Here is a 21,531-nt window from a genome sequence, read left to right as displayed (position 1 = left end):
GAAGTGCGGCACAAGAACGCAACTTTTAAAGCGCACCGTGACAAGCTCCCCACGACACTCATTTTCTCTGGTGTGTCTGCTGCTGTGCTGACTGACTGACTGACTGACTGAGCGCGGGGCAGGCGCGGCAGCTGCGGCCTGACTGCGGCCTATCTCCCTGCCCGTGCTGAGGCAGCAATCCCCGCTGCGCAGCAGTCGCTGAACTGGGGCAACACAGATGGGGGAGGACGGAGCTCACCGGTGTCAGAGCAGCGCTTACACGCGGACCTACACGTGGACAAGCTCTGCTAACCCACCGCACTTCCCCTGGAAATGTAATTTTAGCAGAAAGTGTGGCATATACAGCTAGAGGTGAAACGGACTGGCTGTTCACGGATGGGGGGCGGGGGGGGCAGGAATGTTTGCACCTCATTTCCAAGCGGTTTCAGTGTTGCCCAAAGGGCAAGGAGGCTCAGAAATGCCACAAAATGAACTCACTCTGTTATCTTCCTCCTGGTCTATCACCAGACAGGGTAAGCCGCATTCTTCAATGATTAATAGCGTGATAGATGTATAAAGACCCAGATAACCTTAACTGTTACCATTATCTAAATATACTACCCAGTGCAGCAGGCTGTAATTTTACTTTATTCAAATTATGTAAACATTTTGTATTTGTTAGTCTCATTGAAAAAATAAGAGCAAAATTGGACCTTGAACATGGGATGTTTAAAAAAACCCACCTAACTAAAGTCTGCAATTGCATTTTTTTCAAGCATACAGCCATTACATCATTTAAACATACAAAGCCACCTGTAAACTTGCAAAGACTTCTATTAAAAAATATATCTCTTCAGTCACTTGGGAATTCTTAAAAAAAAAATCTCTTCTGCACTCTGAGCGCTGACACAGTCACACTCATTCTAAATGACATTTTTCCTTGTATGGCAACTTAAAAATGTCTGTAATAACCACAGTATTCTTTGATGCTATTTTCTTAATGGTCAGAAAAAAATTATGATTATTTTGGATAGAAGACTAAGATTTAGAACATAACTAAAGTAGACAGGTTTCCTCTAATTACATACAAACCTAAACTTTATTTACCAGGACTGTGCTATACAGAAAAATTCCCAATTTTAATCACTATTAATATAAAAAATTTCAGGCACTGTCAGAATACTGAAGTTCATACTTTCACCTTTTGGAACCTTCTACATGTCTGCATTAAATGGAGGATTCTGCTTCTGTCTGAATGCTTGTGTTCAAAGCCAAGTTTTCGAAATCTGTCCAAATCAATGATGAAACTCTGTAGTTTCCCAGGTTGGTGTCACATGCTCAAAATTATTTCTGTAGGGACTTTTTTTTTTCTTTGCTATGGATGAAGGTCACTGGTTCAGTGGAAAGATCAGCTTGTACAGGTTGCATATGCCCCATCTGTAAATTAACTGAGGTAAGAAATGAGAAAATGTTTACCTCATCTTATATTACTTAAATGCAAAGTCATTCATTAATTCTCAGCTAAGACTCGTTCATGTGCATGTGGGCTATTTTGTTTATTTTTGTTCAAATTTCCATCAGACTGAGGAAGAGAAAAAAAACCTACGCAAGCAGTATCCTTGAAATCTCCACATTTATTTGAGGGTAAAAACACGAGCATTTCTTTGCCTTAGTCCCTTCATTCTAAATTACACTTCCTTCATTTGCAAAAGAACTGCATGTTGGTTTTATTTAAAGATAAACCAAAACCTTCTGATTGGCAAGATTTTTCCATTACTGCTTTTAATCGCACCTCACCCAAACTTTAAGATATTTGTATGCTTGAGCACATGCCTATTATCTTTCTCTTAAGGAACTCAAAAAACTGACAGACGTGACTGAAATTCCCAAGCCTGTATTATCATCTTCAGAGGGTGTTTGAAGAGCAGGAACCTCTCCCCTCTGGTAGACAGAGCCTAAAAAGACTGAGCACCTAATTTAATTGGTTCAATTACGAGTCTGCAGTTCAGTGTCATTAATATCCCCTTATTGTTTTAAACCACATTACCTCATTTCTCATACTGAGGATGCTGACATGCTATGACTGTTCTGAAAGTCCTCAAAATTGCATCGAAAATATAAAGCTGATGTTTTACTTCAAAAATTATCCTTGAGGAAAAAAAAAACCAAACCAAACTCAAACATGGAATATTCTGACAAAAAAGTCTCAGCAAAACTCCCAGTGAGATTGAATTGAAACCCCACAATTTTGTAATTCCCTAATCTGAATGAAGTGTTTATAGCCTGCTGCCCATGCTGCTGTTCTGACTTCCTGCAAACCTTGGCAGGTAAACACCTTTTAAAGTTCTGGGGAGCTTCATTTGTCCTCTGTCACCCTATTCTTTTTCAATGTAGGAAAAAAACCTCCATCCAACATGTGAAGAATTAGCAATCGGAATTGTACTTCAGTGAGACTCCCTTTTACCTAGAGGAGGAATAATAGGTCCCAAAATGAAAAGGTGGATGGGGCTCCACAGTATTTTGCTATAAATCTCTGCCCACAATTATTTGTGGTCAAAACCAAGTCTCTACAGCTATTTCCAGTTAGAGTGTTTTAAATGAATGACATTCCTGTTCCAGATACAGCACCGTAATACTCTGGCAAAATGCATTGGTTATGTGGAACAAATAATGCTGGAACTCTCACTACTAGATTTCAGCATTAACTCCTCACTTACTGAAGTTTATAAACTCAAATCTGCAGCTTGCTTCCAGGTGTACCCGGGGTATTTTATGTGTGGATTTCAGCAGGCAGCACATGCACTTCAAGTTCAGGAACGCTTCTTCAAAAAAGGGTTCCTCATATGCCAGCATGTGAGCTTTGTCCTGGCTGTGTGGCCCACTTTGCTCTGCTGTTGTCAGGGTGAGGTCTGTATTCTGCAGCTGGAGAGCCAGATGGTCACATAGCCTCAACCAGCACCGTCAGAGTCACTGGTTATGTCTGGATTTCAAGTCAGTTAATATTTCTCACAGGAATCTTGGTTTTGCTACCAGGCACAGTTCGTAGCACCTCTTGCCAGAGACACCATATTTAGGATTGAACCAGGACTTAAATTGATTAGATCAAGTTTAACTTTGCTTTACATCCAAAAGCCCTGTGTGAAACAAGTTGTTAAATTTGTAAATGCAACCCACCGTTGGCCTTTAGTGTTCTTACCACCAATTTCAAATTAATAAATGGCCCATTCAAAAGCTGAGCTGTCAAGTCACAGTTGAGTCTGGCTATGGCAATGGAGATGCCAATATCTGGATTATGGATAAAGAGGGTTGCAGAATCAAAACATCCAACAAGAACTAAATTACACATCTCTTTCTTTAAGCCACTAAAATAGGAGACACCAGCCTGTGGTACAGTGAAAACGTAAATTCACAAGACACACTCACACAAAAAAAAGAAAAAAAAAGAAAAAAAAGAAAAAAAAGACAGCCAAGCCTTGCCAGTGGTTAGGTACAGCCTCTAATACTACTACTATGGAAAAAACTGTCAAACTAGATGCCGTCCCTTGCATTTCCTGTCTGCCAAGCTCAAAACTTTGCATGATCAGAGACAGAAGTTAGTGAAAAGTGGAAAGGACACGTACAGGAGCAAAATAAAGGGTTAAGAGCTTCCAGGTGTAACTTTAAGGTATTTCATTGCCCTCATACAGCATAGCAAAATCTATCTCAGTAGACCCTGTTTGCCTAAAGATAAGCCTGTATTTTCCCCATGGCTGAGCTGGAGTCTGAATAGAATACCCTATTTGTTTGCTTTCCTCAGTGAAATGGCGCCATTCACTTTAGGAATATTTAGCAGTTCTAGGCAGTTTCTGTTTTTAATGTCTACCTCACACATAGTATTTTTCATCCAAATAACCAAAACCTTTTTTCAAATATTTCTAACATTTTCAAAATAAACAGCTCCGTGATTTGCAGGCATGAAATCAGCAAGATTCTCCAAGACGTTTGGGAGGAGTATGGGTTGATTGTTAAGTTTTCTTTCTTTTCCTTCTGTCTGCAAACAATATCCATAAATCCATAAGAATGTGGGATTATCATTTAAGTAGATATACAATATGATGTATATTTAAGCCTAAGGAAAAACAAGTGTGCAGCTGCAAACAGTCCTCATTTTGTAATCATGCTTTTTTATCATGCATCTCTGAACATCCATGCCACCTTGAACCATCTTCCAAAAGACTAGCCCCATTCTTAAACATCATTAATTTCTTTATTACTTCTTGCAACTTAATAGAAATGAAGAAATTAAAACTTAGATGCATTCTTCAAATCCTAGAGGAAGAAATCAGTTTTTCAAAACAATCTGATAAAGGAAGATCAAGGCAAAATCTTGATACTGTCTTCAAATGGAATTAAATGACTGATATACTCTTTTTTTTTCCCCTAAATATCTTACCCACAGCTGCCACTTATTGTATGGTTTGCAGTTCTAACAGTGTTTAACATTACACGTTGACATGGCTGAATCCCACTGGTTCTGATGTAACAGGGATACATGCATTACTGCAAGTCTGAAGTACATATTTTGCTTTCCTCTGGCTGGTCATTCTCTCAAAACCAGAGTGCTGAATACAGCCAAATGTTGCCCATGTAGCTGTAAGTGAGCCATATGTCCACTTTATTGTGATTCCCAGAATTTCCACTAGGAATGAAATAATAATTCTTTGAGAAATTAAAATTACTTTTTAGCTGCTAATTTAAACCAGGTTATTCTTTTTCATCTGATGATTATTGTCAAGAACCTTAGCCTTCCATTACAGTAAGGTCAGAGAATTTAGAAGAGCATTAAAAAACACCTATTAATACCCACCTAGCACTGGCTGGTCACAAGGTTCCCTGATAAATTCCCTCAAGTCACACAATACTTGATTAAAAAAAAAAAGTTTGCCTCTGAGTATAAAATAAAAAGAAATCTAGTGCAGCCATTAATGTGTACAAATTAGCATGGATGACTTCAGAGCTGTGTATGTAATCTCTCAATCAGGCCTGGATGCCTTTCTAAAAGCCTTACAGCAGGAAGACTTCACAGACTTTTTTCAGTAATTGCTTTGTGCAGTTAAGAACTTCCAAGATTGAATGAACAGGACAGGCTGCTGCCTTTCGTAACCATCATGTTCTGTCTGTAACTAAAATTTATTCATTTAGAAATCACGGCTTCATCCAGTGCACTAATTCTCAAGGGAACAACCCTTCCTGACATACTGGGCTTTGAATCAGGCCCTTTTGGAAAAACAAATATTCCTACGTTCTGAACAAAGAGAGGGGAGAATAAAAGCAGTTCTACAGCAGTTTTACAGCAGTTTATTAAAAAAAAAAAAAAAAGGAGATTTCAATACAAAAGCAGTTCCATGGTATTCAGATATCCCTATTGCCAGAACAAGCTGGAGGGTAAAAAAAAATGAAGAGTCCCTGCCAGGGACAACCAGACACATTAGAAAACAACTGTGAAAAATGTAGATGTCAAACAGTTTAAATAACTTCATCCAAAATAGAGAGACTTGAGAGACAAAGATTTAAGACAAGGGTTTCATTTGTCTGTGCATCACCCAAATCTACCATTGTAAATGTTGGAGAAGCCATTTCTCTCTTTTTCTGGAGGGCGGGGTAGAAGCAGTGAAGATTTCCTTGCAATTTTCACAGAATCCTGGCCTGCAAATAAAAAGGGAAGGAAGTAATTGTCCTCTTTTTTTTCAACTCAAGTTAAGATGGAAGTTGTTCAGCTGTTCAACATCCACATCCAGTCTAAATCCGACAGGCCCTCAGGGCTCCAGAAGTGCCCCCGCTCTGTGCCCCGAGGCAAGCTGGCAGTATTGCCTCTCGCTTCGCTGGAAGCTGGGCTCAGTCCCAGGCTGATGAAGCTCTTTCACTGGCAAGCGGAATGTTTTGAGAGAACTTGCCTCAGGCCTTGACCTTATCACCTTATTGTAGGTTGCTGTTACGGTAAATTGGTAAATTCCTACAAGAGGCACTTCCTTGCCCGCTTGCCCCAGGCCCTCGGCAGCACCTGCAGCTCCCCTGCCCTGGCTGACCCGCACTGGCCGGGAGGCTTCACGCTGCAGAGGCCCTGCCACGCCACCTGCTCTGCCCTCCCGACATTTCCCACTTACGTGACAGAACTAACCCTACTCTGTGTGTGTTTGTGCAGGTGTACAAATATATATATATATACGCGTGTGGGTGCACATGCGTGCTTTTGGGGGCTGCTGCTTTTCCCAATTAAAAATCTTTCTTGAACGTGCTGTCATCACTGAGATTGTTGGCGCCATAAAAACCCTGAGGGCTCCTTGATCCCAGTGCAGATGGACAGGGAGGGGTAAGTGTGTCCAATTTCACCCTACCTCCAAAGCTGGGAAAAAATGAATGCCACACTAAACCACACCACTGCACACCAGCGCGCAGGTTAGCAGCATCAGTCATTTGAGCTCTGTGGTTCCAACTAATTCTTCTGCGCAAAGCAAAGCTGAGCTCTCTCAGTTATTGTTTCAATGACCTACTGAAAACACAGTAAGAACTGATGCCGAGATCATGACTGCTACATATTACCTCTTGTATCTTCTTCTGTTTGCAGTGAAACTCACAGATTGCTAAGAATGACTTTAAACCCAAACTATTCTATGATTCTATGAAACTGAATGCCAGAAGAAAGGTGCTCAGAAACCTCTGCTGACGTAGGAATAATGGACTCAGCATCGGTGCTGAATTCCCAGCCACGTTTTTTTCTTCTCAATGCTAGCCTTAAAGGTCAGAGTGAGCAGTCCCTGTATACCACAAGGAATTAGTGGATGAATCGAACACAATAGATTTATTATCAGTACATATCATCTGGTAATAAAAATACAGTAGCATAGCGAATGCATAAACCAAAAGGGTAGGTCCTCAACTGAAATAAGTTGCTGAAGATAAACTGACTTGGAGATGCTGAAGAAATTACCTCAGATATTTTACCTGGACAAAAACAGAATAGGTCCCACAGAGGGTCCGTTTCAACTCAGCAGCCACTTTGAGAGAACAGATGATCAACTGCAGTCCACTAAGTGCTATCAGAACAGAGAGTAAAATGATGTTCCACTCCACTATGTTAGCAGGTTCGGTGCACCGCGACCAAGCAGAGTAATCTGTGAGGTACCTATCAGAGAAACAGTAATGTGAATAAATTAAATGTGGTAGGTGAAATTCAACTTAAATACGCATTTTTTTTTTTACTTCTAATATATAGAAAAACCATATCAGGCTTTATACGCTTCAAGTTTAGGAGCCAGACTTTAGTCTTTCATTACATCAGCATAACTCCTGAATAGGTTTGTCAACCTCAGCTGAGTAAAAAGACTTTATTTTCCTCAAATACATTTGCTTCATTAGTTTCCCTGTTAGACACTCAAGTGTTAGACACTGCCATTTTTTCAAATAGCAGAAGCCAAGTTTAAAATGGGAATTTTCCTTTTATTGATTTTATTTCAGCTTTAGGTTAAGTCCAGCTGACATCAGACCATGCAGAGAGCAGGAACACCCCAACACCGTCATTCTCACCAGTGCACGCAGACTAAATGGCAGAGGTAAGTGTCACCGCATGCAATTTCCGGTTGTTCTAGAGCCATGCTTTGCATCCTTGAGGATCATACTGTGCACAACTGACATGTGCCAGCTGTGCCCTTTTAACTGCGAGATGTTATAGCCTGCAGGTTAATTGCATGAACCTTTGTTAGACTCATTTGCTGAGTGTCAGTAACTTTTTTTTTTTTCTATACAGTCATAACATAAATGCTTTGAGCCAAATCTAGAGTGCATTATTCAGCATTTGGCTCTTTATGTTGAACTCAAACTCATTTTTTTATTTCTAAATGGGATGGTAATGCTGGTGATACATAGCAGAGATTGCAGGATGCACTTCAGTGTTTTAAAATAAAGCTGACTTAAGTCAGAGAAAGCCATAAGAGCTATTCCTGTTGGATGCTGAAGGAACTTGTTTGTGATCCTCTGACAAATTTAATCTTTAGTGCATTCAAATGCAGCTGGAAGAGCTTGACATTATATGACTTAAATATTTAAGTCTTATAGAACTTTGATCTTTTAAAGGGAGAATGTAAAATCTTGTGAAAGCAGCCTCAGGTTACAGATCTGAATCAAATCTTTCATGCCTCTAGGAGGCTGGGCCATGGATAGCACTTTATCTACCTTGCTTAGGTGTTTTATGAAATACAGCAGCTGTATGCAAAAACTACCAGTGATCAAACCACAGACTTCATTGAGCTTTAGGAGTTAAAGAGAAATTTACTTAGTTATTACATATAAAAATGCCATCCATAATCTTTGAACAAAAAACTTGAGGAATTTGAGAGAATATTCTGAGAAAGTAGCCGTCTACACTCACTCTAATCTTATATTCTTTACTATATGTGATTGTGACCACCACCAGACAAAGGACACTTAGCTAGATGGACCTCCAGGTCTGGTCAGTACAAAAATTCTTACATTTAATCTTTCCTTACATGGAGGCAAATACCTTTCTTTCAGGATTTTGGTGTTCATTCAAGAAGTTGAAAAACCTCACTCTCCAGTATCTTGTCTTGATTTCAAGAGACACCGCCATTTTGTGTAAAACTCTCAGAGAATTTTTCTGACTATTGTTTTGATGAGCACTTTCTTCCAGAAGAGTTACACTGATGTTTCTTACCCTCCAGCAGTGTCTTTGAAGATATAATCCCATCCACCTGATGAATTGCAGAAGGGGCCTTGGATCAACCCCAAGGTAAAAATGATGCAACTGTATCCAGAGAAAGCAACTCCAAGCAGGGCTAGCACAATTGAAATAAAACTCTGAAGTAAAGAGAGATAAATATTACTGTGTGGGGACAGTGTCCACAGCAAATACAGTCATTCAGCCTGCCTAGCTACTTCCTTGGGGTTGAATTTCACATTTGATTGTCCCAATCTTCAATATTCAGAAAGAAAAATACCAGGCAAAGAATAGCAAGCATACGCATACAAAACAAAGATTAAGACCGAGTTTAAGGCAGTTTCACAACTCTCAGTTAAATATTGTGTGGGGATTGTTATTATTATTTTAGAACTTGCATTTTTGCAAAATTGTTTCCCAAAATACTAGAGGAACACAACCACGCATTAAACATGTTTACATCCCAGATAGTGTATATTGAGTTGTTACTGGAAAAAATAACTTCCAAATAATACAAGCAAAGGGATGAAGCTATTAAGTTGGGGTACTTTGTCGAAACTCTCGGGCCTTCTATGCTCTTATTTTATTTTACAAGGATTTTTTGGTGGGTTTTTTTTCCTGTTTATTTTTCTTTCATCCTGCTTATGTGTCAGAAGGAAGGAGTTACGCTTTCTGTGACCTCTCAACCCGCCTTAGAATCCTCCTCTGTGAAAGGAAGCAGAAACAGAGCAGTGGAGAGGGCAGAAGGATGTGCTGGAAGCATGGGAGCAGGAAGGCACTCAGAACAAATGCTGAAGAGATGTACAAAAATAGAACACAGACTCACCCTGTAGGTTTTGTTACAGCTCTCACTCTGGCAGCACCGATAGAACATGCTGCACTCCAGTGTTATTAGAATTATCGCCAACAGAAGGATCTATAAGGGAACATTATAACGTCAGTGAAATTACTACAGATATTAAGCCAAAGTTTCCTTCACCTGTGGAGGGTAGGGACTGCATCTGTTATGCTCTGTTGAGATTTTAAAGCTGCTCAGTAGGAAAGCACCATTACTTAAGGTGCACCATGGAACTGAACTTTTTATCAGGCTGTCACTGTACTGGCTTCTTGTACTTGAAAGACAAGAGTAAAGAGTCTCCTATCACAGCAAAGCGTTACTAGCATGGACACAGCTACATCAGTGAAGCTGAAAGAATAGTACGAAGCTCCCAGGAAAAAGAATCAATAGTAGTGAAAGGAAAGATATTTTATTGATACAACTACATAGGTTCAACAGCTTCTTGCTGACACAGTTACACGGATCAGGGTGTCACTTTCCTTACCAACACAGTTATGCTGGAAAAAGTCAGTAGTACAAGCTTTTGTTAAATTCACCTGAACTTTCATTTGTTTTCTCTGTCAAGTATCCATGCTGTTGTTCTCAGACTATGGATCACAGCACTATCCTCTCACATGCTGCTGCCCTGTTTCTGACAGGACAATATACACATTTTTAATAAATTTGTAATGATCCTAAGGCTAAATATGCTTCAAAATATGAATGTCACTGTTGCAGTTAACTTTTTCCCGAGTTTTCAGCTATGCTTTTCTGTCCAAATTCTCTGCCTGATAGTTTTTCCCTCCACCAGAAAAGATTAGGTTTTTCTGCTTTAGGAAGAATACACAATTTCAAGACTGTCTCATGTTTTAATAACTCTCGCAGTTCAGCACCTTCATAAAAACACCTTACTTATGCAGATGAGACTTTTTAAAATTGGTGTGCGTGCACTTTTACAACATAACTGCTTTCCGTCCCTGAGGCTACAGTTCTTTACGAACATAGTGAACAGTATGAGCAGTGGGCAACTCTGTGTCAGTTTGTTACTGCAGATGAGCATATTACAAATGTAATGGAGAAAATCTTACTATGCCAATCGCAGTGAGACAATCTTCTTTATTTAGCCTAACAACAGTGGCGCTTGATGCATTGTGAACCGTATCCAGTCCTCTAAATACTGCGTACAGCTCTTAAAAACATCTGAACAGTTATGAGAAGCCTTTTATGGTTTTGTTTCATTTTGTTTTGCTAAAAGAGCTCCAATTCAACCTCCACAGAGGATTAAATCAACATAGTGCCTGCCTCCATAATACAAGCATAAATTATGCATAAGCAAAAAGCCAGCAGGGGAAAAAAAAAAAAAAAACCAACCCTGCAAAGTCACTTACATGAAATTAAAAAGTATTAAAAAGTATACATAGCATGTCATTCAGTATATTTATTCTTTTTCAGTTTGATTGAGTTTTTGTGCCTGCAGTGTTTTTGCCAAAGCAATCCATATTCTCTTTAAAAGCGCAGTTAGCACAATTACATTGCTGCACAGTAACCCAATATTATTTGCAGTAGAATGTAATTCATTAAAAATCCATAGAATCAACACTTACCATCACACCTGAGAAACAGATCCCTTCAAAATACCAGACGTAGTTGGGAAGCTGGTAACTGGCAGCATGTGAAGCTTTCCCATTAGGGAAGTATAATAGGATGTTAACAACAATACTCCAAAGTGCAAGAGGTATCAGCAGACAACTCAAACAGCTTCCACATGTCTCTAAAGCCATCTCTCAAGAACTTTAGAAGGTTTGCTCTTCTACACTAACAAGAGAGTACAAGGTTTTAAATACGAAAAGTGTTTTGACCTCCTCAGTTTGATTCGGTCACTTCACATTCACAGGAACCAAGTGACTGAGGTATGATTCCAGAGATAGAGAAGTGCTTAACAGTTAGCAGAACAATAGATGAATATTGCTGTCTAAACTCATTGTCCCTTCTAAGCATATGTCTTGAAGTAGCAGTTTCCCTTCTAAAAGATCCTCCTTTGTGATCTTCCAAATGAAATACATCTAGAAGTCAGACTCAGGAAGGAACTTCAAAAATCTCATTTCCTAGTGATTGCTTAGAAACGCGCTCCTCCCGAGAACACGGATTACCATGCGGATGTTCTCTGACACAAGGCAGATTGCTCAGTTTTACTGCAGCTCAAATTTTTTTCTACCTTACATGGGGAAGGGGGGTGTCAAATGCTAACTATGTCTGGTCTCCGTACAGAAGGCCATACGTTAACTCACAGTACAGAGACTTAATACCAGAACTTGGCAGATACGGGCCCTAAGCGTGAACCAACCCTTGCTGCTAACATGGAGCAGTCTCACAAAACCACCAAGCAGCGTCTCAGCCACCTTGCAGAGAGTACAGAAGCCCAAATAACACTGGTTAGAGACTGCCATGCAGACTTACTGTCAAATTAATTACTCTTTTCTGCAGCATTATACAGCTCAATTGTTTTATGAATTAAATCCTGCTGTTTCTCCAGTTGTTTTATTCTGTGCTTACCACTGAGCATGCATAGCTACAGATTTTACCTAAGTACACATGACTTCTTGTACAGGACAAAAGGTCTGGCTGTTTTACAAAATGCCTGCTGTTTTGCACTGTGCAAAGCCAAAGCCAGACAGTTTCCCCATTTTTGTGTGTCATCATTCCCTAAGCAATTAAACATCCATCCCAGTAACACAGAGACAGAGCTGTTTGCTCACAGCACAACCCAAGCCTTCTTTCCATGTCCCTGTGAGTCATCAGAAAAGTAACTCAAGAATGAGCTTAGGGTTTACTCAATGGGAAAGTCACAGTCAGAGAACAAAAAAAATTGGGGCTCTACCAAAAGCGAGAAGGCTGATTTTAGAAGCAATTATGTCATGGCATATTTTCCTTCTGTTTCCTCATGAGCTGTTTTAGGCTCTGCACACAGGAGGCTTCTCTCATAAAAGCTGTTTGGGTTGCATGTTGTAACTAATTCCTTCCTATTGCTTCAAATGAGATCACCGAAGAAAATGGGTATGGTGGTACTCATGCAATCACACCATTTTTCTACCCGTTCTCTGCTGTGACTCACTTGTTTCCTTCTCCCCTTCTTTTTCTAGGAGGTTTCATTTTTAAGTCCTCAGACTTTACCCCGAGGATCTTCCCATATTTCGTGTTTAATCCCTAATCACTACAGACAGTTTTTTCAGGCCTCCCTCTAATCGAAATTAGTGGCAAACCTCCCTTTTCAGGCTCACAGGCATGGACAGAACTCCTATCATCAACGCTGCGCCTTACAGCTCAAACAAAACAGCTGAAAGGCAGGCACATCACATCCCCAGGACTGAAGGTTTGTTACAAAACTCAGAGATCATGAAATAGGCTGAAATATTTTTTTTTTCTAAAAGCAAAGGCCAAAATTACTAGCAAGCAGCTTAGTTTATAATCAGATTTGCTGCTACTTCCTATAGTAATCTGTTCTGATTAGAAGAAACTTACTTGGAAAATGACACCTGAAGCAGCATTCATTCTGCAGTGTAGCAGTCTGCATGCCTTATTTTGTATTTAAACTTAGCTCTGCAAATACCAAATCAAGGTGTGTTTTTTTTGCTGGCGCACTGTACTGCTAGAACAGAAAGCGCTCATTTTATACTAAGTATTAAGCAAACCTGGCAACCAGTTTCTCAAATATCTTACCAAGTGTTGCAAGAACCGCTTTCCTGTTGCCGTCAATGTCCATGAGCTGGATGCCGAGCCCATTACCGAAAAGCCATGTTTACTCTGGATGAGTGACTTCTCTGCCAACTGAAATGAATTTAACCTAAAACAACCGCTTCCCTGCAGTGTAACTGATAAAACTCCCAAAACACTGTCTTATGCATCAGGCAACAAAGGAATTTAACTGATCTTTTTTTAAGTGACCACATGAACAGCGAGTAGTAATGCTGTGCATTAGTGCTACATGGATCTGAGCTAAAGTTTTAATTCTAAACTCTAGCCTAATCATTCTGTCCATTGGAATTTCTAAAATTGTTTCAGTTCTTTAATTAGTTGTGTGTACCAGAAAGACAAATAGCAATTATGCAAACATAAAGGCAAAAATCTGTAAGTAAGTTGCGTGGGAATTATACCCTATTCCTTTGATATTTATGTGTACGAATAAATGGTATTGCAAAAAGCAGATATCCTGAGATTCTAAACACAACCTTTTCCCATCTGTGAGTTCTTTTGTTGTTGTGGATGGGTGTACGCAATTTCATTTTCATCAGTAGCATACTGACCTTGCAAGCAATGCTGTTAGCAGCATATAATTCATTTACTCTACCTTGTGATAAAACATGCACTGTAATATGCTACAAGCCACACTTCAGAGGTTCTTGCACCAGATCTTAGAATATTGCCTCCAGGCTGCTTACTGGGGAAGTCAAATATTTCAGATTAATCTACCACTGCTGACCTGCATTTGCACTATATTTTCTGAACACTGCTATGTGTGGGGGTCTGCTGAGTGAGATAAAAGATAGGATCCAGACCTCATTTTGTTTTGTCTCAAGACTCTGACTAAGCAGTCAGGAGGTAAGCCCCCCTTGGGAGAGCAGCGGAAGGGACGCAGAGCTGTGGCTCAACTGTTCGACTGCGTGGGGACCTCCCTCCAGTCCTTGGAACGACCATCAGCAATGAACTGCTAGCCCAGGCCCAGGACTAAGGCTCCACGTATGCAGTTGTGTCTGTCACAGAGCTGTCGCTGAACTATCGTATCCTTGTTGATACAATTGCCTGGCTCAGCTAAATGATCTAAACCAAATAGTGAAGCAGTTGCCGCTCTGACACAGCCTGCTGGAGAGGAAAGGAAAAGTAGGTTATAACCTGACTGTTTTATATCCACATTCTCATGCCTCCGCTGTCCTTTACTCTAAGACAAGGAAAGCAGTGTTTCAGCATGGGCAGGGAAAGAATGACTGACACCTGCTGGGTATTTTTATTAAAAATCTTTATTTGTGAAACATAGGAGAAGTTCAGAAAAATTCTGAAAAGGTGAAGTGCATGTATCTGCCCTCGATCATCCACATTTTACTACTGCTTTGTTTTTGCTCCAGCTGAGTATTCATTTATATCCAGGCCAGACTAGATTGGATTTGTGTTCATTCCAACATCAGAATGAAAGTGCAACTTTACAGGGAAAGCAGCATGAAGTACAGAGCTGTTGTGTCAATAGAAAGAAAAAAAAATTATCTTTAGTGAAGTGTTCAGGCAGTTGCCCGTTCTAAGATGAATCAAACCAAAGAAATTCAGGATACATTTTGCCTTTAGATCAGGCAGGTTAGTCAAAAACCTGCATATGACTCCAACAACAAAGGCTGGCCCCAAGTCAGTTAAATTGATAACAGCACAGTTTGACAACAATGTGCCTTTTTAGTATGCGTGGAACATTGAAAAAAAACCCAACAAACCAAACACAGAATACTCAATACACCATACACGTGTACCGACGTCAATGCGTTGTCAGGTTTCTAGCAGGCGTATGTCTGGGGGGGGGAACAAAAAGAAACAAACACATATTAAGGAGAAGAATGCTAATATTGTATCCAACTATAAGAGCTAAATTAATCTGATCACATTTAGATAACCATGGCATAGCTCTTTTATACTGCAGTTACAGCATGGAAGACAGGAGTGAGAAGACAGTAATAGCTTTGAAAGAGCCCCAACATTCAACTATGTCAATTAAAAAAGTGAAACACATTCTTAGCCATAATGTGTGTGATATTATTTATACCTGGTTTATACCTTAAGCCATTGCAATTCCAACACTACCACCTCAATGCTGATTTTAACATGCTCAAACTGTTTAACAAGACTCTAAAGAAACTTGGAGGAAATTCCTCTTTCTCACTCGACCCTCCCCCCTTTAAAAAACCGTTCAGATCTGTCTGCAGGTTTCGTTACCTATGTGCAATTTAATTCCTTCTCTTATCCCACTTTTACTATGCAAAAGGCCAGGATGCTGCAGTTTTCATTACATACAGCATGTTCTCAGTAGTCTTTCAGCTGCTGTGAGCAAAAATACAAGGCTAAAGCAATGTACTTAGAACAGCCTGCCACCAAACTGCACCACGCTATGAAACAATGGTTTAGGCTATGGCAAAGACCACCACCAAAAGATCTGTATTTCAGTTATATCACCTATATGGTGCTGATGACCACATGTGCCATAGTGGGGGAAAAAAGCCTTCCAGCTCCTATGCAGACTAACTTCACTGTGACGGCTGAGGAATCAGCTGAAAGCATGTGGTCAAAGACTACGATAAAATGCTGAACACAACAGGGCTATAAAAAGAAGTTGTACGCTGAATTGTTGCTTAAGAATACCAAAAAAATAGCTGCTGAGTAAGACTCCGCAGTAGCATCAGTAACAATAGTGTTTCATGTTCATCTGAAAAGCATGGTTATAACTTCAAATGGCTTACCTCCTCATGACTGCAGCACAACCCACATAGTCCTCCAAGAATGCCATTGATTATCTGTATGAAGCACAGAATGAACTCTATTCCTCCCAAGACAAGGAGGATGGAAAAGAGGGTGGTGTTCCACTGCACGATGTTTTGAGGTTCTTGACATTGAGACCACTTGTTATACTCAAACAAGTACCTGTACACAGCGATTAAGAGCATATGAACATTGTGACAGTGGGATGCTTACCATACACTAGAAACAGATTACATCTAGTCTGTAACTGCATTGAGGATAACAACTCTTAAGTGGGAATAGAAAAGGCAATGGTTTATTCCATGCAAGGTTTGCTCTGTTTAAGAATGTATTGAACTATTGACCATACATTTTTGTTAAGTCTTAATTTCTTTAAAAAAACCCAAACAACCTAAACTATAAAGGCAAAACCTTCTGTTACTGATTAAAGCAAGACACAAGCTCAAGAAAGCTGAAAGAGCAAAGCTATTTCTCAAAAGAGCCATGGAGCCTTTCAGAACTGGGCCTTTATTCCAAAGACAGCAATTACTGATCTGAAGCGAATGGGTCACTTCCTCTCTTGCGCTGCTGTCTTTGCACCCTCACTTGCCTGCTCTGGAAGAACCTAACACAGAACAAATTTAGAGGGGTGCTGCAGTATTCCAGCTGCTACTCCTCACCCACATCGTCAGAACACCAGCACTGATGAGCCTTCAGCAAGGACTTAACTCGGTTCTTCTATATTCGGTCATAGTTGGGGGGGTAGGGGGGGAGGAATGCCCCCCCCCTTGGGAGACATGCAACTGAAATGTAAAATTCAAACTCTTTGCTGCAAAGGATCTTTATGTGGCTTCTTAGTACTCAAACTGTCTCTAGTCTGGCACCAGCCATAAAGTGTTAGTAGAAACAGCGTCAAGGTTGCCAACCATTCAGACACTGTAAAAGCACGTCATGAGTCAAACCAAAACCTCTTCCAACCTACAGGATTTGTGGGGATTACTGGGGAATAGCATACCACTCAGCTACACGGGCTTGGTTTGCTGGAGAACCCTAATTAGGGATAATTAAGAGCGTCTGGCCCTCCCCACCCTGTAGCGTACAAAGATTCTTATAAACCTTTTCTAGTTTCATTGCCACTAATGAAGGTATTACGCCAGTTTACGCTGACACAAAGCAACTTCAGAAGCAAGCCTTGCAAAACAAATTCTTAACAAATGATAAGCCAAATTTCTAACCGCCACTATTCATAGCTTGTAAATCCCTCAAGGTTCTAAAACTTTATGTTAGAGATGTTCATGGACACGGACAATGTGTGGTATACAGATATTATTACCAACATATATATATTTATATGTTCAGATTCCTTTTTGTAAGACAGAGGATTTATATTGCTTTGGTTTTAAACTATAGCAGCATGGGTAACTGATGCCATCTGTTTAGCTTTTCGTGAGTGAGAAGCATAAACTTATGAACAGATCTTGCTATATGGTTACTGGATATTGCTGAAAGGTGCTGGAATAAAGACCATGTGTCCGTGGGGGAAGACATAACACCCTCCTGAACAGACAACTTACCCTCCAGAGGATTCAGTGAAAGGATAGATCCAGTTTCTTTCTAGGTGAGTAAAACAGTATGGTCCGTGAGACAAGCCCAATGCTGAAATGATTATACAGTATCCAGAGCCAAGGATCCCAACAAAGGCTGCCAGAACCGAGGACAGCATCTGCACAGCAAACACAGACATGAACTTTCAAACACAGCCATCACCTTGTCTTTGGGATTACCTGGGACTGGAGCGTAAAGGCTCGCTTACCGCACAGCTTTTCCCACAGTCCTCATGGCCAAAGCACCCACAGCAGTCATCATTGTGAAGCCCAATGAACACTGCAGCTGGAATGAGTACCTAGGTATGGAGAAAACAAACCACACTGTTCTGTTTTGTCGCACAGACAGGGCAGATAAAACACGGTCCTCACGTTGCATTAATTTATATTGCTTCTTGGCAGGGGAGTGGGGGGCAGCCTGCATAGATTATTCAGTGCACGTAAGCGCATAAAGAGCCCGTCAGTAAAGAGCCTGCTGTGATATTGCGCAATTTAAAATGCTTCAACTTTAAAAGTTTTTGTTCACATTAAAGGCTGTATCCTGCAAATAGAATGCTTTGCAAAAAAATCCATTCACTCTCTGCCAAATGAGGACTACAAGATAAGCGTCTCATAATTATCTTGCTAAAAAACCCAAACAACTACTACCAACCTATTAGTTACTGAAGAGTAGTCATCACTGCCTGTGTGACAAACCAGTCTGACTAGAGTAGAAAGTCTAGGGATATTTTGCCCAATTGAGGCAAACATCTCATTACAGACATCCAGCTTTTTCTAGGTTTTCACAACCAGATTCCAGTGACAGAAATGCAAAGTAACAAAGCAGAAGCTATCTGTAAGAAATATAAATCATCCATACCAGAGCTTTTAGCGTAAAAGCAAGAAAGAGCAGAGTTGATTAAAAAGAGCATCCTCCCCACCGGCACTAACAGGACTTGATAATAGTTTGCACTTATAAAGACTCTACACTCAGGAGTACCTCAGAAAACCATAAAGAAAGAGCAAAGTGTTATCTGCAAACTGCACAGATTTACTTAACAAAAAACTAAAATATTCAGTTGAACACTCACATACTTGTCAACCTTTACTCAAACCTATTGCTGAGCCCTAATCCTGCAGGTCCAGAAGAGGTTGTACAAGTGTGTTCCAGGAGCAGTTCCATCGATTTCACTTGTATTATTCTGTGTGTAATGTCCAGTCTTTGCAAATCCCAGTCTAGGTTCCAATGGGGCTGTAAGACAGCTGTAAGCACTTCTCACAAGATGGAGGGCCTTATCGTGCAATCATTTTCAACCTGTGATTTGCAGACACTTTGAGATCTGTAGTCTATTTCTAAGAGGACTTTTAAAAGCAAATGAAAAAGGAAGCCCGGAGTCAGGGAACTTAAATATGTTACCATATGGTCGACAAAATTGAAAAGGTAGAAGATAATAGCTTCAGATTAACAATGTCTTACAATGAACACACTCGATTCTTCATCCTTTGCTGTTACGCAAATGCAAAGCTTTGATAACTGCCACTCGATTCCTCTGAATAAAGAGCTAAGGCAGAGAAGTAACTGCCAACATCTCAGATAATAGAAATTAAGGAATTGTAACTAAATTATAATTATCTAGGGACATTTAAAAGGGGAATAGTTCAATAATATAACAAAAAAATGGATGATTTAACCCTTTACGCAAACTGTGACCTGCTGAGAGGCTTGGTTCCAGTTTTGCATTTGAATTCCGCGACCTAGAACCTATGATTTTCTCAGCTTTAAAGTGACATAATGTTGCAGATAAGATAACAAATAATAACTAATGATACCTATGGGTAATACGGCTAATTTCTTTTGATACAACTCCAGAGATTCCTGCTGACAAGATATTTGACCAATAAATTAATGTAACTGGTAAAGAAACGGTAATACCAAGTAGCTCCAAAATAAACTTGAAAGAAAACACTAGCTCATTACTTACCAAAAGGCCTCCACCTAGAATGCCATGAAGGCACTCCACATATTTGCCGAGATGATGCTCTGAAGCAAATCTTGTTTCACCATTCGGAAAATAAAGTAAAATGTTGGCCACGATGCTGAGCAAGGCAAGGATGAGCAACTTATAACCAATACATCTAGCACACCTTCCAAAACACATGTCCTCAGCTTTACAAATCCTTCTCTCACTAGTCCAAACCAACCTATCTCATACCTGTCCACACCTAAAAGAAGATCCACCTCTATTCTCACCTCCTTAAATACTCGGGGGTTACCTGCCTACCTGGATGACGTTTACACCTCTTCATAAGTACCATTCCCAATTGCAAAGTGAGGGAAGAGGGATGGCAGAATGCCACCACCCTTTTTAAATGCAATAATTGTTGTCAAACCAAATGCAATCAAGGAAATATTGAATAATAGGTAATTTCACTCTAATATATGATGCTTGGAATGATCACCAGTGAACATGATTCAACATGAACATACTTAAACCACAACACAAGTTCTGTTAGGAACTGAAGGAAAAAGATTGTTTTCTTTGTTAGAAGCTGCTTTGACTTTTAGGTTTATAGACTGATTCAGAACAACCTGAAGCCAGGGAAAGGCTCAGATGACTTCATCAGTATTGAGTCAGAGTTTTGGGTATAAATAGAATAAGGTCTACAGCAATGAGGAGTATGTAGAGCAACCTCTCACTTTGCTATCCTGTTGATGGAATAAGAGCGAACCTCATTGCAAGGTTGGAAAACAAATAAAATGGACAGGTAGGCTTCTAAGGAACATCCTTGTTCTTGCTGTTGTAAGACAAGCTGAATTTAGATTAACAGCCATTTGTTAAAGCTCAACCAAACAAACACTGGTGAAAAATACTGCTTCAAAAGAGGACCATAAAATACAGTCCTTGCACTGAAATTTCATGTATAGAAACATTAAAAAAAGAAAAACCCCAGAGAGATACATTGTATCGGGTTTTCCCAAACTGTTACATGTACCAGTAAAATTAATTTGTATAGTAAATGGAGATATAAAGTGACGTGGAAAAATTAAGATCTAGCCTTCTCTCTTTTCCTTCATGCAAATGTTGCTCAAATAGCTAAAAGCTTCCTTCTTCACATACATATTGCTCAGCACAGCCTCGTGAGCTGTCATGCCCACTCCTGTCACCGGGGAGAAGATAACTAAGACATGCACAGGCCCAGACTAGGTTTGGGAGGTGCTGCTGCCACCATCGTCACAATATGATCTAATTTTCATTGCAAAAACAGTATCTAGACAAACAGAGTTTGGGAACGTACAGGATATTAGGAGACTGTAGTGAGACTTTTTCAATTATTTAGAGCAAAAAATACTAATTCAGGTTTTTAGGTTTGTGTGTGTGTAATTTTTTTAACAGCTAAATAATACCGTAAACAGAATTCCAGATCAAATCCATGGTATTCTTGCAAATGATGCGAGCAACACTTCAGCTGAGAGAGTGAGCACATGCAAAAAACCAAAGCGGGGTGAGGGGAAGAGAGCAGTCTTGTGCAGATGTGGTTTTGTGATGTAACTTCTCCGGGTATTGTAGCTGTTGACCTTGGAGACTTCCTTCATTATGACAAATATCCTCCAATTGTAGAAACATAGGCTTACCATTATTGTGCACTTCACCTCTGATGACTAAACCAAGCATAAACATCATCCTGCAAATTTCCTCTGCAGGACGAGATGGCTACTCAACTGAAAACTCCCTTTATTGTGTTATGCTAAAACCCAAACCACTCCCCCCAAAAACCACCACCCAACACCCTCCCTTCCCACAACCACCACACCATACACATGGCCACTGGGAAGCAGATTTAAAATTTGGTCTATTTGTAACCTGTATAATTGTTTTCCAAACACTTGATCTGAAATAAAATTTCACATAATCAGGAACTTCCTATATTTAAAATAAATTCTGTACATTATCAGT

The 21,531-nt window shown here is 40.0% G+C and overlaps 2 protein-coding genes across 5 annotated transcripts; both read right to left on the bottom strand.

Annotated features, from left to right (window-relative positions):
* Positions 1 to 449: 449 nt before the first annotated feature.
* TM4SF18 (transmembrane 4 L six family member 18) lies at positions 450 to 11,547 on the bottom strand. 3 transcript variants are annotated; one of them, XR_008578364.1, is made up of 7 exons: positions 11,111 to 11,547; positions 9,516 to 9,605; positions 8,687 to 8,829; positions 6,961 to 7,141; positions 5,572 to 5,664; positions 2,027 to 2,127; positions 450 to 1,427 (listed from the first exon to the last, which is right to left on the bottom strand). XR_008578364.1 is itself a non-coding variant. In XM_054836079.1 (5 exons), the coding sequence occupies exons 1-5, from the start codon at positions 11,285 to 11,287 to the stop codon at positions 5,650 to 5,652; spliced, it is 606 nt and encodes a 201-aa protein (XP_054692054.1). In that variant the 5' UTR covers positions 11,288 to 11,546; the 3' UTR covers positions 5,294 to 5,649. The 3 variants fall into 3 exon arrangements, 1 of the variants encoding a protein (XP_054692054.1); XR_008578365.1 differs by lacking the exon at positions 2,027 to 2,127; XM_054836079.1 differs by lacking the exons at positions 450 to 1,427; positions 2,027 to 2,127 and having other exon boundaries at positions 5,294 to 5,664; positions 11,111 to 11,546.
* Positions 11,548 to 14,656: 3,109 nt separating this feature from the next.
* On the bottom strand, positions 14,657 to 19,734 carry TM4SF1 (transmembrane 4 L six family member 1). Of its 2 annotated transcripts, XM_054835473.1 has the most exons (5): positions 19,558 to 19,734; positions 17,806 to 17,895; positions 17,567 to 17,715; positions 15,995 to 16,175; positions 14,657 to 15,052 (listed from the first exon to the last, which is right to left on the bottom strand). In XM_054835473.1, exons 1-5 carry the CDS (start codon positions 19,732 to 19,734, stop codon positions 15,038 to 15,040), a joined length of 612 nt encoding a protein of 203 aa, XP_054691448.1. In that variant the 3' UTR covers positions 14,657 to 15,037. The 2 variants fall into 2 exon arrangements, with proteins under 2 accessions (XP_054691448.1, XP_054691449.1); XM_054835474.1 differs by lacking the exons at positions 15,995 to 16,175; positions 17,567 to 17,715 and having other exon boundaries at positions 14,657 to 15,164.
* Positions 19,735 to 21,531: the final 1,797 nt, after the last annotated feature.

This window comes from Grus americana, chromosome 9, assembly GCF_028858705.1.
Source record: "Grus americana isolate bGruAme1 chromosome 9, bGruAme1.mat, whole genome shotgun sequence".
NCBI classification, from domain to species: domain Eukaryota; kingdom Metazoa; phylum Chordata; class Aves; order Gruiformes; family Gruidae; genus Grus; species Grus americana.
This window is presented reverse-complemented; position numbering and strand designations above follow the sequence as displayed.

Bases quoted from the DNA above. Each gene is read 5' to 3' on its own strand.
- TM4SF18 (XM_054836079.1), bottom strand. From the start codon at position 11,287: ATGGCTTTAGAGACATGTGGAAGCTGTTTGAGTTGTCTGCTGATACCT. The intron at 8,830-9,515 runs GTGAGTCTGTGT...TCTTTACTTCAG, and splicing joins GCTGTAACAAAACCTACAGG to AGTTTTATTTCAATTGTGCT. The intron at 7,142-8,686 runs GTAAGAAACATC...TTTCTCTGATAG, and splicing joins TTCAAAGACACTGCTGGAGG to GTACCTCACAGATTACTCTG.
- TM4SF1 (XM_054835473.1), bottom strand. From the start codon at position 19,734: ATGTGTTTTGGAAGGTGTGCTAGATGTATTGGTTATAAGTTGCTCATC. The intron at 17,716-17,805 runs GTAAGCGAGCCT...TTTGCTGTGCAG, and splicing joins ACTGTGGGAAAAGCTGTGCG to ATGCTGTCCTCGGTTCTGGC. The intron at 16,176-17,566 runs GTAAGTTGTCTG...CGCTGTGTACAG, and splicing joins TTCACTGAATCCTCTGGAGG to GTACTTGTTTGAGTATAACA.